At 42.5% G+C, this 14,963-nt stretch overlaps 1 protein-coding gene across 4 annotated transcripts in view; it reads left to right on the plus strand.

Moving 5' to 3' along the window:
• Positions 1–14,963, plus strand: part of LOC106593363 (coronin-2B) — a 115,441-nt gene that overhangs the window by 87,901 nt on the left and 12,577 nt on the right. For all 4 annotated transcript variants that reach the window (XM_045708777.1, XM_045708775.1, XM_045708778.1 and 1 more), the window contains one exon: positions 13,384–13,500. In XM_045708777.1, coding sequence (XP_045564733.1) covers positions 13,384–13,500 — 117 coding nt within the window. The remainder of the gene's footprint in view (positions 1–13,383; positions 13,501–14,963) is intronic.

Raw genomic sequence — 14,963 nt, forward strand, 5'->3', positions numbered from 1 at the left:
AAGTGATCTCCCTGGCAAGAGAGAAAATGTTCTATGCCAGGTGAAATCTCACATCATTAGCTCATTGTTATGGATGTATCCCAAAAACAATCACGAGAAAACAGCTTAAACAAATGCAAATGCGGCTACTTTGTTGTTATTCTGGCCACACTGTTTGATGTGACTGTGGTAGCAAAAGTTGGCTAGTTAGCAAGCAAGGGATAAGAACGTTGCCAGCCATCATGGCAACAGAACATTTAGAACAAACGACTGAGTCGCGTCCATAGATTTAGAACAAAAATACTTATCTACTGGGTCGCGTCTCTGGCAACCGAACCGATAGAACGAAGGACCAGCCCGTTTGGGGAGCAACCATAGATTTGTGTTGGGGATATATCTCGTGGAAGGATGAAACAATATGAATAAATTAATTTAAAAAAGTATTTTTATGAAAATATGTCAATCATTATTTGAATGTTGTATAAATGTGATAATGCCCTTGAAGCAGGAGTTTGGAGGATATTGACACGGTTTGCCGGCCCTCGACTTCATCTCTGGCCTAATAACACCTGTGCCAATATATCCTCCAAACACTGGCTTCTCTGGCATCATCGTTTAAGTAGATGTTTGTACTCAATCACATCCTCTCTTTGAGACTAATCAAAATGGTTATTAGCCCGAATGGCTGTAAATAGTATGAAACCCATCTGCACCCTGGGATATAAAAGACCAACTACTATTTACTGAGTCCTGTCTCTTCAAGACAGACTTTGCCAAGATATTTCCACTGCTTCTGGCTGCAAAGCCTTTTATCCTGAGTGCAGGCCAAATCAAACTGTTACCAGAGGGCAGTGCACATCTGAGTTCAGGCCTTGATATGGTAATTCAGCAAGATGCTGTTATCCAAAGCAACTCTCTGTAAACATACAGTATATGTTCCATGAGTGACTTAAAGCCCAGCTTTGGTGTGGCAGCACTATGCTCCAATCAACTAAAGCAGTTACAGTTTACATTTCCCCAATTGATGTTTCATTTGAAGTAGTGGAATAGAGTCCAATCCAGGGTACAAGAAGATCTGCAGCTGCTACAGGGTGTAAATATACATCTATGCGGAACCAATATTCTAATTAGGAAAAGCAGTTATAGGAATGAAATGGGTGGGACACACACTATAATAGAAAACCACTGTGGGGAATTTTCTGCTCTAGTATTTTACAGCTATTTATTGAATGGGAGAGTTTCTCAGAGTTTCATCAGTTTCTGCATTTTCACCACGTGAAATATGGTGAAATATGAAAGCCACTCAATTAAAATGTTGCAGATATATCGTATTAATACCATATTAAAAGTTTTGAGGGATTTCTCATTGCCGTTAGTTGACTTGGCACTTCCATGAACGATGGTCTTTGAGGGGACAAGCTATGAACAATACCGCTCTCCTCCAAGATCTTCCATTCTTTATTGCCATGGTCCCTCTCTTTCCACCTCATGCCAAGTTATACTACACTACCTAGCATGCCCCACCCTGTCCCTGTCATGGTCCCAAAGCATTCTACAGCTTTCACTTGGATCAGGCATCAATGGCTCTTTTGTCATGGGTATCCAGAGTCATTCAGCTTACTGTGTTGTAATTCATCTGGCTGAGCTCATGGCTTTTATCTGTTCGATTGCCTCATAATTGGCTCATGTGTTTCGGTGTAAGACTTGGGCTACTTTCACAGCCCTCCTCAAAGCAGCTTTCTGCTCGTCTGATTGCAGAATCTTCAACACATATTTTTAACCCTACATTTATTTCTAGTACCATCCACAGGGTCTGGAAGGCGGCTCATATACTCCCCCTTCACAAATGTGTTGACCCGTATGACCTAAATAATTATAGCCTCATTTCCAAACTCTATTGCCTAGCAAAGATTATTTTATAACTATGAAATGTATTCTAAATGTACAGGAGTCAGGTTCCAGACCAGGTCATAGCACCATCTCTGATACTTCTTTGGTTTTAAATTATGTTCTTAATTGTTTGGATGAGAAAAAACATTGTGCAGACCTTTTTATTGACCTGTCTAAAGCCTTCAACACTGTGGATTGCGCATTACTTATTCAAAGGCTTTCATCAATTGATCATGACCAGGCTGGTTTGAAACTATATTAAAGGACAGAATACAGTGTGTATATACTGATGGTGTTAAATCAGGTTTTCTGGATTTAACATAGAGTGTCCCACAGGGATTGATTCTTGGTCCTGTTCTTTTCACTATTTACATTAACAGTATTTGTTTATCTGGAGAAGAAGAAAAAAAAATGTCACCTGTATGCAGATGACACTGTGGTGCATGCTATTGCCCCCACAGCTGACCAGACTCTATCAGAGCTTTAATCTGTCTTTATTGCCCTGCAGAAAGCTTTTGTTGAACTGAAATGGTTACTTAATGCAGGTAAAACCAAGTTATTATTATTATTATTATTATTATTATTATTCTTTTCCAAATCATGTAAAAATGTATCTGATGATTTATGCATACCTACTTTGGACGGTGCCCTCATTGATCGTGTCCACGCTTATAAATATCTGGGCATCTGAATTTACAAAAAGCTACTATATCTTTTCAAAGAAGCATGTTGATGAGTTAGTTAAGAAATGTAGAATTAAAATAGTCTTCTTCTGTCAGAACAGGTCCTGTCTTTCGTTAAAAAGCAAAAAACAAATAATTCAGTCAACATTCATTCTGGTTATTGACTACGGTATAGTCATCTAACGGTTAAGCTAGCTATAAAGAAAAACTAAACAACCACCTGTTTGATCCACAATCCCTTCACACATGTCTGAAAATTCTGTGTTATGGTTGGAATAACTTTTGTTGGCTGTTATTCATTGGCTTAAAAATCTGGTGTTGATTTTGAGTCTATGAATATGTTCACAGCATTACACACAGACACACAGTAACAATATTGTGTGCATCACCTGACCTTTGCCCTGTTTTAGGAAATACTATACGTTATATGACAGTAGGGCTGGAGTAGTGGAATGGAAATACTATACGTTATATGACAGTAGGGCTGGAGTAGTGGAATGGAAATACTATACGTTATATGACAGTAGGGCTGGAGTAGTGGAATGTAAATACTATACGTTATATGACAGTAGGGCTGGAGTAGTGGAATGGAAATACTATACGTTATATGACAGTAGGGCTGGAGTAGTGGAATGGAAATACTATACGTTATATGACAGTAGGGCTGGAGTAGTGGAATGGAAATACTATACGTTATATGACAGTAGGGCTGGAGTAGTGGAATGGAAATACTATACGTTATATGACAGTAGGGCTGGAGTAGTGGAATGGAAATACTATACGTTATATGACAGTAGGGCTGGAGTAGTGGAATGGAAATACTATACGTTATATGACAGTAGGGCTGGAGTAGTGGAATGGAAATACGATACGTTATATGACAGTAGGGCTGGAGTAGTGGAATGGAAATAGCATACAGAGGCTATGACTCTCGTTCAGTGAAGAAGGGAAAAAACATGAGTAGAAGAAGTATGGTATGCAAAATGATGTCACCAGTCACAGTTTAACCACTGGAAAATCCACCCCCACTGCCATGCTGGGTAGATGCAGTCGTTGTGGAGAGAGATATCCCACTGCCATGCTGGGTAGATGCAGTCGTTGTGGAGAGAGATATCCCACTGCCATGCTGGGTAGATGCAGTCGTTGTGGAGAGAGATATCCCACTGCCATGCTGGGTAGATGCAGTCGTTGTGGAGAGAGATATCCCACTGCCATGCTGGGTAGATGCAGTCGTTGTGGAGAGAGATATCCCACTGCCATGCTGGGTAGATGCAGTCGTTGTGGAGAGAGATATCCCCACTGCCATGCGGGTAGATGCAGTCGTTGTGGAGAGAGATATCCCCACTGCCATGCTGGGTAGATGCAGTCGTTGTGGAGAGAGATATCCCACTGCCATGCTGGGTAGATGCAGTCGTTGTGGAGAGAGATATCCCACTGCCATGCTGGGTAGATGCAGTCGTTGTGGAGAGAGATATCCCACTGCCATGCTGGGTAGATGCAGTCGTTGTGGAGAGAGATATCCCACTGCCATGCTGGGTAGATGCAGTCGTTGTGGAGAGAGATATCCCACTGCCATGCTGGGTAGATGCAGTCGTTGTGGAGAGAGATATCCCACTGCCATGCTGGGTAGATGCAGTCGTTGTGGAGAGAGATATCCCACTGCCATGCTGGGTAGATGCAGTCGTTGTGGAGAGAGATATCCCACTGCCATGCTGGGTAGATGCAGTCGTTGTGGAGAGAGATATCCCACTGCCATGCTGGGTAGATGCAGTCGTTGTGGAGAGAGATATCCCACTGCCATGCTGGGTAGATGAGATGAAACTGAGATATTAAACCTACAGATATTATGGAACCTTCAGGTGAAACTGAGATATTAAACCTACAGATATTATGTAACCTTCAGGTGAAACTGAGATATTAAACCTACAGATATTATGTAACCTTCAGGTGAAACTGAGATATTAAACCTACAGATATTATGTAACCTTCAGGTGAAACTGAGATATTAAACCTACAGATATTATGTAACCTTCAGGTGAAACTGAGATATTAAACCTACAGATATTATGTAACCTCCGGGTGAAACTGAGATATTAAACCTACAGATATTATGTAACCTTCAGGTGAAACTGAGATATTAAACCTACAGATATTATGTAACCTTCGGGTGAAACTGAGATATTAAACCTACAGATATAATGTAACCTTCGGGCTAAACTGAGATATTAAACCTACAGATATTATGTAACCTTCGGGTGAAACTGAGATATTAAACCTACAGATATTATGTAACCTTCAGGTGAAACTGAGATATTAAACCTACAGATATTATGTAACCTTCGGGTGAAACTGAGATATTAAACCTACAGATATTATGTAACCTTCAGGTGAAACTGAGATATTAAACCTACAGATATTATGTAACCTTCAGGTGAAACTGAGATATTAAACCTACAGATATTATGTAACCTTCAGGTGAAACTGAGATATTAAACCTACAGATATTATGTAACCTTCAGGTGAAAATGTGGTATTGGTCCTACAGATATTAAATCAAATCAAATTGTATTTGTCACATGTGCCGAATACAACAGGTTTGTACCTTACCATGAAATGCTTACTTACAAGCTCTTAAACAACAGTGCAGTTTTAAGAATGAATTGGTACTATATTTACTAAATAAACAAAAAAATAAACGTAAGTTTAAAAAAAAGTAACACAATAAAATAACAATAACGAAGCTATATACAGGGGGTGCCGGTACCGAGTCAATGTGCAGGGGTCCAGGTTAGTCGAGGTAATTGAGGTAATTTGTACATGTAGGTAGGAGTAAAGTGACTAGTCCAGTGATTAGTCCAGATGGCCATTTGATTAATTGTTCAGGAGTCTTATGGCTTGGGGATAGAAGCTGTTAAGGAGCCTTTTGGACCTAGACTTGGCGCTCTGGTACCACTTGCCGTGTGGTAGCAGAGAGAACAGTCTATGACTTGGGTGACTGGAGTCTTTGACATTTTTTGGGGCCTTCATCTGATCCCGCCTAGTATAGAGGTCCTGGATGGAAGAAATCTTGGCCCCAGTGATGTACTGGGCTGTACGCATTACCCTCTGTAGCGCCTTATGGTCAGATGCCGAGCAGTTGTCATACCAGGCGGTGATGCAACCGGTCAGGATGCTCTCGATGGTGCAGCTGTATAACTTTTTGACGATCTGAGGACCAATGCCAAATCTTTTCAGTCTCCTGAGGGGGAATAGGCATTGTCGTGCCCTCTTCACAACTGTCTTGGTGTGTTTGGACCATGATAGTTTGTTGGTGATGTGGCAAAGTTCTCGACCTGCTCCACTACAGCCCCGTCAATGTGAATGGGAGCGTGTTTCGGCCCTCCTTTTCCTGTGGTCCACAATTAACTCCTTTGTATTGCTCACATTGAGGGAGAGGTTGTTGTCCTGGCCCCACACTGCCAGGTCTCTGACCTCTTCCCTATAGGCTGTCTCATTGTTGTCGGTGATCAGTCCTACCAGCTAAGTGTCGTCAGCAAACTTAATGATGGTGTTAGAGTCGTGCTTGGCCACGCAGTAGTGGGTGAACAGGGAGTACAGGAGGGGACTAAGCATGCGCCCTGTGTTGAGGATCAGCGTGGCAGATGTGTTGTTGCCTACCCTTACCACCTGGGGGCAGCCCGTCAGGAAGTCCAGGATCCAGTTGCAGAGGGAGGTGTTTAGTCCCAGGTTCCGTAGTTTAGTGATGAGCTTTGAGGCCACTATGGTGTTGAACGCTGAGCTGTAGTCAATGAATAGCATTCTCATGTAGGCGTTCCTTTTGTCCAGGTGTGGAAATGAAAAGTGGGTAGTGGGAGTGAGATTGAGATTGAGATTGCATCATCTGTGGATCTGTTGGGGCGGTTTGAGAGTTTTATGTAACCTTCAGATGAATCTGAGGTATTGGTTCTACAGATATGATGTAACCTTCAGGTGAATCTGAGGTATTGGTCCTACATACATGATGTAAACCTGTATAAGAAGAATGTACTTATCAAGTAATAGTGTGTTTGTGTTTCTCACCAATCAGTGTGTGTGTGTGTGTGTGTGTGTGTGTGTGTGTGTGTGTGTGTGTGTGTGTGTGTGTGTGTGTGTGTGTGTGTGTGTGTGTGTGTGTGTGTGTGTGTGTGTGTGTGTGTGTGTGTGTGCGTGCATTTGTTTCCCTATCAGTGTGTAGAGCTGCTGTGTGTCTAAGTGTGAATGCAGCAGGGTATAACAGCCCTGTGTTAGAGAGTCTCTGGTGAACACAGCAGGGTATAACAGCCCTGTGTTAGAGAGTCTCTGGTGAACACAGCAGGGTACTACAGCCCTGTGTTAGAGAGTCTCTGGTGAACACAGCAGGGTACTCCAGCCCTGTGTTAGAGAGTCTCTGGTGAACACAGCAGGGTACTCCAGCCCTGTGTTAGAGAGTCTCTGGTGAACACAGCAGGGTACTCCAGCCCTGTGTTAGAGAGTCTCTGGTGAACACAGCAGGGTACTCCAGCCCTGTGTTAGAGAGTCTCTGGTGAACACAGCAGGGTACACCAGCCCTGTGTTAGAGAGTCTCTGGTGAACACAGCAGGGTACTCCAGCCCTGTGTTAGAGAGTCTCTGGTGAACACAGCAGGGTATAACAGCCCTGTGTTAGAGAGTCTCTGGTGAACACAGCAGGGTACTCCAGCCCTGTGTTAGAGAGTCTCTGGTGAACACAGCAGGGTATAACAGCCCTGTGTTAGAGAGTCTCTGGTGATAATGCGTTGTGTGGCTGTTGCCAGATGACATCATGAGAATGTCTTTGATTGGAAGTCTTTTGTCTTTAACCCTTAAAGGGAGCCAACCAGTGTACTGAATGCCCAGAGGACCTGGTTCAACCCAAGGTCTCATTCACACCATCTCAGAATTGTGATCCAGATTCACCCTGGCTTCTGCCTGATGCCCTCCTGTTGTCCTCTATTTATTTTTATTCAAAGACTTCGAATTCCATAACCAATTTAATAATGGCATAATCCTGTAAGACTTACACTGAGGCCCAATATGCTTCTACAAAATGATATCAAGCTTTGTTTTAATATTTTATCAGATGTGTTCCCCACTTTCCCTCAGCTAATGAGGAATTCATATTTCTGATTAAAACTGTGACATCTGTCATGTCTGTTGAGTATTGAGGACCTATGGGAAATCAAACAGGAGATGATGAGTTTAGCCAATAGAAGAAATCTCTGGAAGAAAGTCTACATTAGAAAATGACACACTAATTGACTAAAGTTGGTAAAGTTTTACTGTGGGAAGCTTTTGAGATTGGACTCTTTTTCTGAAAAGCCTGGGTAGGGACTTTAGCTGTAAATCTGTTCTGCTATGAAAAGGATACTCCAAGTTATGAATGCTGGCCTTGGTTTGTCACACACATACACACACACACACACACACACACACACACACACACACACACACACACACACACACACACACACACACACACACACACACACACACACACACACACACACACACACACACACAAATACAGCATATACAGTGCATTCGGAAGGTATTCAGACCCATTGACTTTTTCCACATTTTGTTAAGTTACAGCCTTATTTTAAATTGATTAAAAAAATACAGAAATAACTTATCAATCTACACACAATGCCCCATAATGACGAAGAAAAAACTTGCTCCAAAGCGCTCAGGACCTCAGACTGTGGTGAAGGTTCACCTTCCAACAGGACAACGACCCTAAGCACATAGCCAAGACAACGCCGGAGTGGTTTCGAGACAAGGCTCTGAATGTCCTTGAGTGGCCCAGCCAGAGCCTGGACTTGAACCCGATCGAACATCTCTGGAGAGACCTGAAAATAGCTGTGCAGCGACGCTCCCCATCCAACCTGACAGAGCTTGAGAGGATCTGCAGAGAAGAATGGGAGAAACTCCCCAAATACAGGTGTGCCAAGCTTGTAGCATCATACCCAAGAAGACTCAAAGCTGTAATCACTGCCAAAGGTGCTTCAACAAGGTACTGTGTAAATGGTCTGAATACTTATGTAAATGTGATATTTAAGATTTAGTTTTTTAATACATTTGCAATGCCATTATGGGGTACTGTGTGTAGATTGATGAGGGAAAAAATGATTTAATCAATTTTAGAATAAGGCAGTAATGTAAGAAAATATGGAAAAAGTCAAGTGGTCTGAATACTTTCCGAATGCACTGTATATATAAATATAGAAATGCATGCATGCACGCACGCACGCACACACACACACACACACAGCCAGTTCCACTCAGGCATGGCCTGAAGCTCTCAGCCATATGTCTCTGAGGAAATAAGAAGGAGGTCAGTGGATTGAAGTGACATCAAACATTCATGACATCATGACCAACATTGAGAGGTCTCAGCCATGATCCATCCAAGTCTGTTAATCCAGCGCCTCACTGTGGACGTAGAGGCACATTGCAATAACAATCCTTTGGTTGGCCCAGGTTCTTAAACAAAGGAAATGATGTTATTTCTTCAATGTGTATTTCTCGGCTGCTTTGTGTTTATGTTGATTGTAGACTTTAACAGCCAAGTGTTGAGTTTGTTTGGTAATTGAAGGATCAGCGGGGATAACATTGTTACAGTATCAGTACACTTTCATCATGGTTTATTAGCACCCCAAGTCTTCAGTTACACTAATTCAACATTTATCTGTAAGGGTGAACGTTTAAAAGAGACGTTATTTGACTGGGGTCATCAAATTATCCAATCAATTTTGTAGGGTTGTGTTAACTGTTTACATGGCTAGTGTTACTCAGTGGTGTCCTCTGACCTTGACATATGTAGGGTTGTGTTAACTGTTTACATGGCTAGTGTTACTCAGTGGTGTCCTCTGACCTTGACATATGTAGGGTTGTGTTAACTGTTTACATGGCTAGTGTTACTCAATGGTGTCCTCAGACCTTGACATATGTAGGGTTGTGTTAACTGTTTACATGGCTAGTGTTACTCAATGGTGTCCTCAGACCTTGACATATGTAGGGTTGTGTTAACTGTTTACATGGCTAGTGTTACTCAGTGGTGTCCTCAGACCTTGACATATGTAGGGTTGTGTTAACTGTTTACATGGCTAGTGTTACTCAGTGGTGTCCTCTGACCTTGACATATGTAGGGTTGTGTTAACTGTTTACATGGCTAGTGTTACTCAGTGGTGTCCTCTGACCTTGACATATGTAGGGTTGTGTTAACTGTTTACATGGCTAGTGTTACTCAGTGGTGTCCTCTGACCTTGACATATGTAGGGTTGTGTTAACTGTTTACATGGCTAGTGTTACTCAGTGGTGTCCTCAGACCTTGACATATGTAGGGTTGTGTTAACTGTTTACATGGCTAGTGTTACTCAGTGGTGTCCTCTGACCTTGACATATGTAGGGTTGTGTTAACTGTTTACATGGCTGGTGTTACTCAGTGGTGTCCTCAGACCTTGACATATGTAGGGTTGTGTTAACTGTTTACATGGCTAGTGTTACTCAGTGGTGTCCTCTGACCTTGACATATGTAGGGTTGTGTTAACTGTTTACATGGCTAGTGTTACTCAGTGGTGTCCTCTGACCTTGACATATGTAGGGTTGTGTTAACTGTTTACATGGCTAGTGTTACTCAGTGGTGTCCTCTGACCTTGACATATGTAGGGTTGTGTTAACTGTTTACATGGCTAGTGTTACTCAGTGGTGTCCTCTGACCTTGACATATGTAGGGTTGTGTTAACTGTTTACATGGCTAGTGTTACTCAGTGGTGTCCTCTGACCTTGACATATGTAGGGTTGTGTTAACTGTTTACATGGCTAGTGTTACTCAGTGGTGTCCTCTGACCTTGACATATGTAGGGTTGTGTTAACTGTTTACATGGCTAGTGTTACTCAGTGGTGTCCTCTGACCTTGACATATGTAGGGTTGTGTTAACTGTTTACATGGCTAGTGTTACTCAGTGGTGTCCTCTGACCTTGACATATGTAGGGTTGTGTTAACTGTTTACATGGCTAGTGTTACTCAGTGGTGTCCTCTGACCATGACATATGTAGGGTTGTGTTAACTGTTTACATGGCTAGTGTTACTCAGTGGTGTCCTCTGACCTTGACATATGTAGGGTTGTGTTAACTGTTTACATGGCTAGTGTTACTCAGTGGTGTCCTCAGACCTTGACATATGTAGGGTTGTGTTAACTGTTTACATGGCTAGTGTTACTCAGTGGTGTCCTCTGACCTTGACATATGTAGGGTTGTGTTAACTGTTTACATGGCTGGTGTTACTCAGTGGTGTCCTCAGACCTTGACATATGTAGGGTTGTGTTAACTGTTTACATGGCTAGTGTTACTCAGTGGTGTCCTCTGACCTTGACATATGTAGGGTTGTGTTAACTGTTTACATGGCTAGTGTTACTCAGTGGTGTCCTCTGACCTTGACATATGTAGGGTTGTGTTAACTGTTTACATGGCTAGTGTTACTCAGTGGTGTCCTCTGACCTTGACATATGTAGGGTTGTGTTAACTGTTTACATGGCTAGTGTTACTCAGTGGTGTCCTCTGACCTTGACATATGTAGGGTTGTGTTAACTGTTTACATGGCTAGTGTTACTCAGTGGTGTCCTCTGACCATGACATATGTAGGGTTGTGTTAACTGTTTACATGGCTAGTGTTACTCAGTGGTGTCCTCTGACCTTGACATATGTAGGGTTGTGTTAACTGTTTACATGGCTAGTGTTACTCAGTGGTATCCTCAGACCTTGACATATGTAGGGTTGTGTTAACTGTTTACATGGCTAGTGTTACTCAGTGGTGTCCTCTGACCTTGACATATGTAGGGTTGTGTTAACTGTTTACATGGCTAGTGTTACTCAGTGGTGTCCTCTGACCTTGACATATGTAGGGTTGTGTTAACTGTTTACATGGCTAGTGTTACTCAGTGGTGTCCTCTGACCTTGACATATGTAGGGTTGTGTTAACTGTTTACATGGCTAGTGTTACTCAGTGGTGTCCTCTGACCTTGACATATGTAGGGTTGTGTTAACTGTTTACATGGCTAGTGTTACTCAGTGGTGTCCTCTGACCTTGACATATGTAGGGCAGTGTTAACTGTTTACATGGCTAGTGTTACTCAGTGGTGTCCTCAGACCTTGACATATGTAGGGCTGTGTTAACTGTTTACATGGCTAGTGTTACTCAATGGTGTCCTCAGACCTTGACATATGTAGGGTTGTGTTAACTGTTTACATGGCTAGTGTTACTCAGTGGTGTCCTCAGACCTTGACATATGTAGGGTTGTGTTAACTGTTTACATGGCTAGTGTTACTCAGTGGTGTCCTCTGACCTTGACATATGTAGGGTTGTGTTAACTGTTTACATGGCTAGTGTTACTCAGTGGTGTCCTCTGACCTTGACATATGTAGGGTTGTGTTAACTGTTTACATGGCTAGTGTTACTCAGTGGTGTCCTCAGACCTTGACATATGTAGGGTTGTGTTAACTGTTTACATGGCTAGTGTTACTCAGTGGTGTCCTCTGACCTTGACATATGTAGGGTTGTGTTAACTGTTTACATGGCTAGTGTTACTCAGTGGTGTCCTCTGACCTTGACATATGTAGGGTTGTGTTAACTGTTTACATGGCTAGTGTTACTCAGTGGTGTCCTCTGACCTTGACATATGTAGGGTTGTGTTAACTGTTTACATGGCTAGTGTTACTCAGTGGTGTCCTCAGACCTTGACATATGTAGGGTTGTGTTAACTGTTTACATGGCTAGTGTTACTCAGTGGTGTCCTCTGACCTTGACATATGTAGGGCAGTGTTAACTGTTTACATGGCTAGTGTTACTCAGTGGTGTCCTCAGACCTTGACATATGTAGGGTTGTGTTAACTGTTTACATGGCTAGTGTTACTCAGTGGTGTCCTCTGACCTTGACATATGTAGGGTTGTGTTAACTGTTTACATGGCTAGTGTTACTCAGTGGTGTCCTCTGACCTTGACATATGTAGGGTTGTGTTAACTGTTTACATGGCTAGTGTTACTCAGTGGTGTCCTCAGACCTTGACATATGTAGGGTTGTGTTAACTGTTTACATGGCTGGTGTTACTCAGTGGTGTCCTCAGACCTTGACATATGTAGGGTTGTGTTAACTGTTTACATGGCTAGTGTTACTCAGTGGTGTCCTCAGACCTTGACATATGTAGGGTTGTGTTAACTGTTTACATGGCTAGTGTTACTCAGTGGTGTCCTCAGACCTTGACATATGTAGGGTTGTGTTAACTGTTTACATGGCTAGTGTTACTCAGTGGTGTCCTCAGACCTTGACATATGTAGGGTTGTGTTAACTGTTTACATGGCTAGTGTTACTCAGTGGTGTCCTCAGACCTTGACATATGTAGGGTTGTGTTAACTGTTTACATGGCTAGTGTTACTCAGTGGTGTCCTCTGAGGGCTCCCGAGTGGCGCAGCGGTCTAAGGCACTGCATCCTAGTGCAAGAGGTGTCACTACAGACCCTGGTTAAATTCCAGGCTGTATCACAACTGGCTGTGATTGGGAGTCCCATAGGGTGGTGCACAATTGGCCCAGTGTTGTCTTGGTTTGGCCAGGGTAGGCCGTCATTGTAAATAAGAATTTGTTCTTAACTAACTTGCCTAGTTAAATAAAAGTATAAAAAAATGTACCTTGACATATGGCCTATATGTGTGATGTCATCATTTGGAAAATACATAGTCACGTACATGTCAATAATGGTGATAGAGAGCCATTGAAGTCTGTTCTCCTCAATATATGATCAGTATGTTTGTTCTTTCATTTCAGGCCGGCCGCATCGACCCCCACCACCCCAAAGTGTGTGGCCACCAAGGCAATGTCCTGGACATCAAATGGAATCCCTTCTTTGAAAACATCATAGCTTCCTGCTCTGAAGATTCCTCTGTAAGTGCACACACACACACACACAGTAAACTGCTGTTTCTGCTGACTCATTGACTGTGCAGCTACAGTTGAAGTTGGAAGTTAACATACACCTTATCCAAATACATTTAAACTCAGTTTTTCACAATACCTGACTTTCAATCCTAGTAAAAATTCCCTGTCTGAGGTCAGTTAGGATCACCACTATATATTAAGAATGTGAAATGTCAGAATAATAGTAGAGAGAATTATTTATTTCAGCTTTTATTTCTTTCATCACATTTCCAGTGGGTCAGAAGTTTACATACACTCAATTAGTATTTGGTAGCACTGCCTTTAAATTGTTTAGCTTGGGTCAAACGTTTTGGGTAGCCTTCCACAAGCTTCCACAATAAGTTGGGTGAATTTTGGCCCATTCCTCCTGACAGAGCTGGTGTAAGTGAGACAGATTTGTTGGCCTCCTTGCTCTCACCCGCTTTTTCAGTTCTGCCCACAAATGTTCTATAGGATTGAGGTCAGGGCTTTGTGATGGCCACTCCAGTACCTTGACTTTGTTGTCCTTAAGCCATTTTGCCACAACTTTGTTAGTATGCTTGGTGTCATTGTCCATTTGGAAGACCCATTTGTGACAAAGCTTTAACTTCCTGACTGATGTCTTGAGATGTTGCTTCAATATATCCACATCATTTTCCTTTCTCATGATGCCATCTATTTTGTGAAGTGCACCAGTCCCTCCTGCAGCAAACACCCCCACAACATGATGCTGCCACCCCCGTGCTTCACGGTTGGGATGCTGTTCTTCGACTTGCAAGCCTCTCCCTTTTTCCTCCAAACATAACGATGGCCAAACAGTTCTATTTTTGTTTCATCAGACCAGAGGACATTTCTACAAAAAGTACGATCTTCGTCCCCATGTGCAGTTGCAAACTGTAGTCTGGCTTTTTTATGGCGGTTTTGGAGCAGTGGCTGCTTCCTTGCTGAGCGGCCTTTCAGGTTATGTCGATATAGGACTCGTTTTACTGTGAAAATAGAGACTTTTGGACCTGTTTCCTCCAGCATCTTCACAAGGTCCTTTGCTGTTGTTCTGGGATTCATTTGCACTTTTCACAGCAAAGTATGTTCATCTCTTGGAGACAGAACGTGTCTCCTTCCTGAGCGGTATGACAGCTGCGTGGTCCCATGGTGTTTATACTTACGTACTATTGTTTGTACAGATGAACGTGGTACCTTCAGGCGTTTGGAAATTGCTCCAAAGGATGAACCAGACTTGTGGAGGTCTACAATTTTTTTCTGAGGTCTTGGCTGATTTCTTTTGATTTTCCCATGATGTCAAGCAAAGAGGCACTGAGTTTGTAGGTAGGCCTTGAAATACATCCACAGGTACATCTCCAATTGACTCAAATTAGGTCAATTAGCCTATCAGAAGCTTCTAAAGCCATGACATCATTTTCTGGAATTCTCCAAGCTGTTTAAAGGCCCAGTCA

The sequence above is a fragment of the Salmo salar genome, chromosome ssa26 (genome assembly GCF_905237065.1).
Source record: "Salmo salar chromosome ssa26, Ssal_v3.1, whole genome shotgun sequence".
Taxonomy (NCBI): Eukaryota; Metazoa; Chordata; class Actinopteri; order Salmoniformes; family Salmonidae; genus Salmo; species Salmo salar.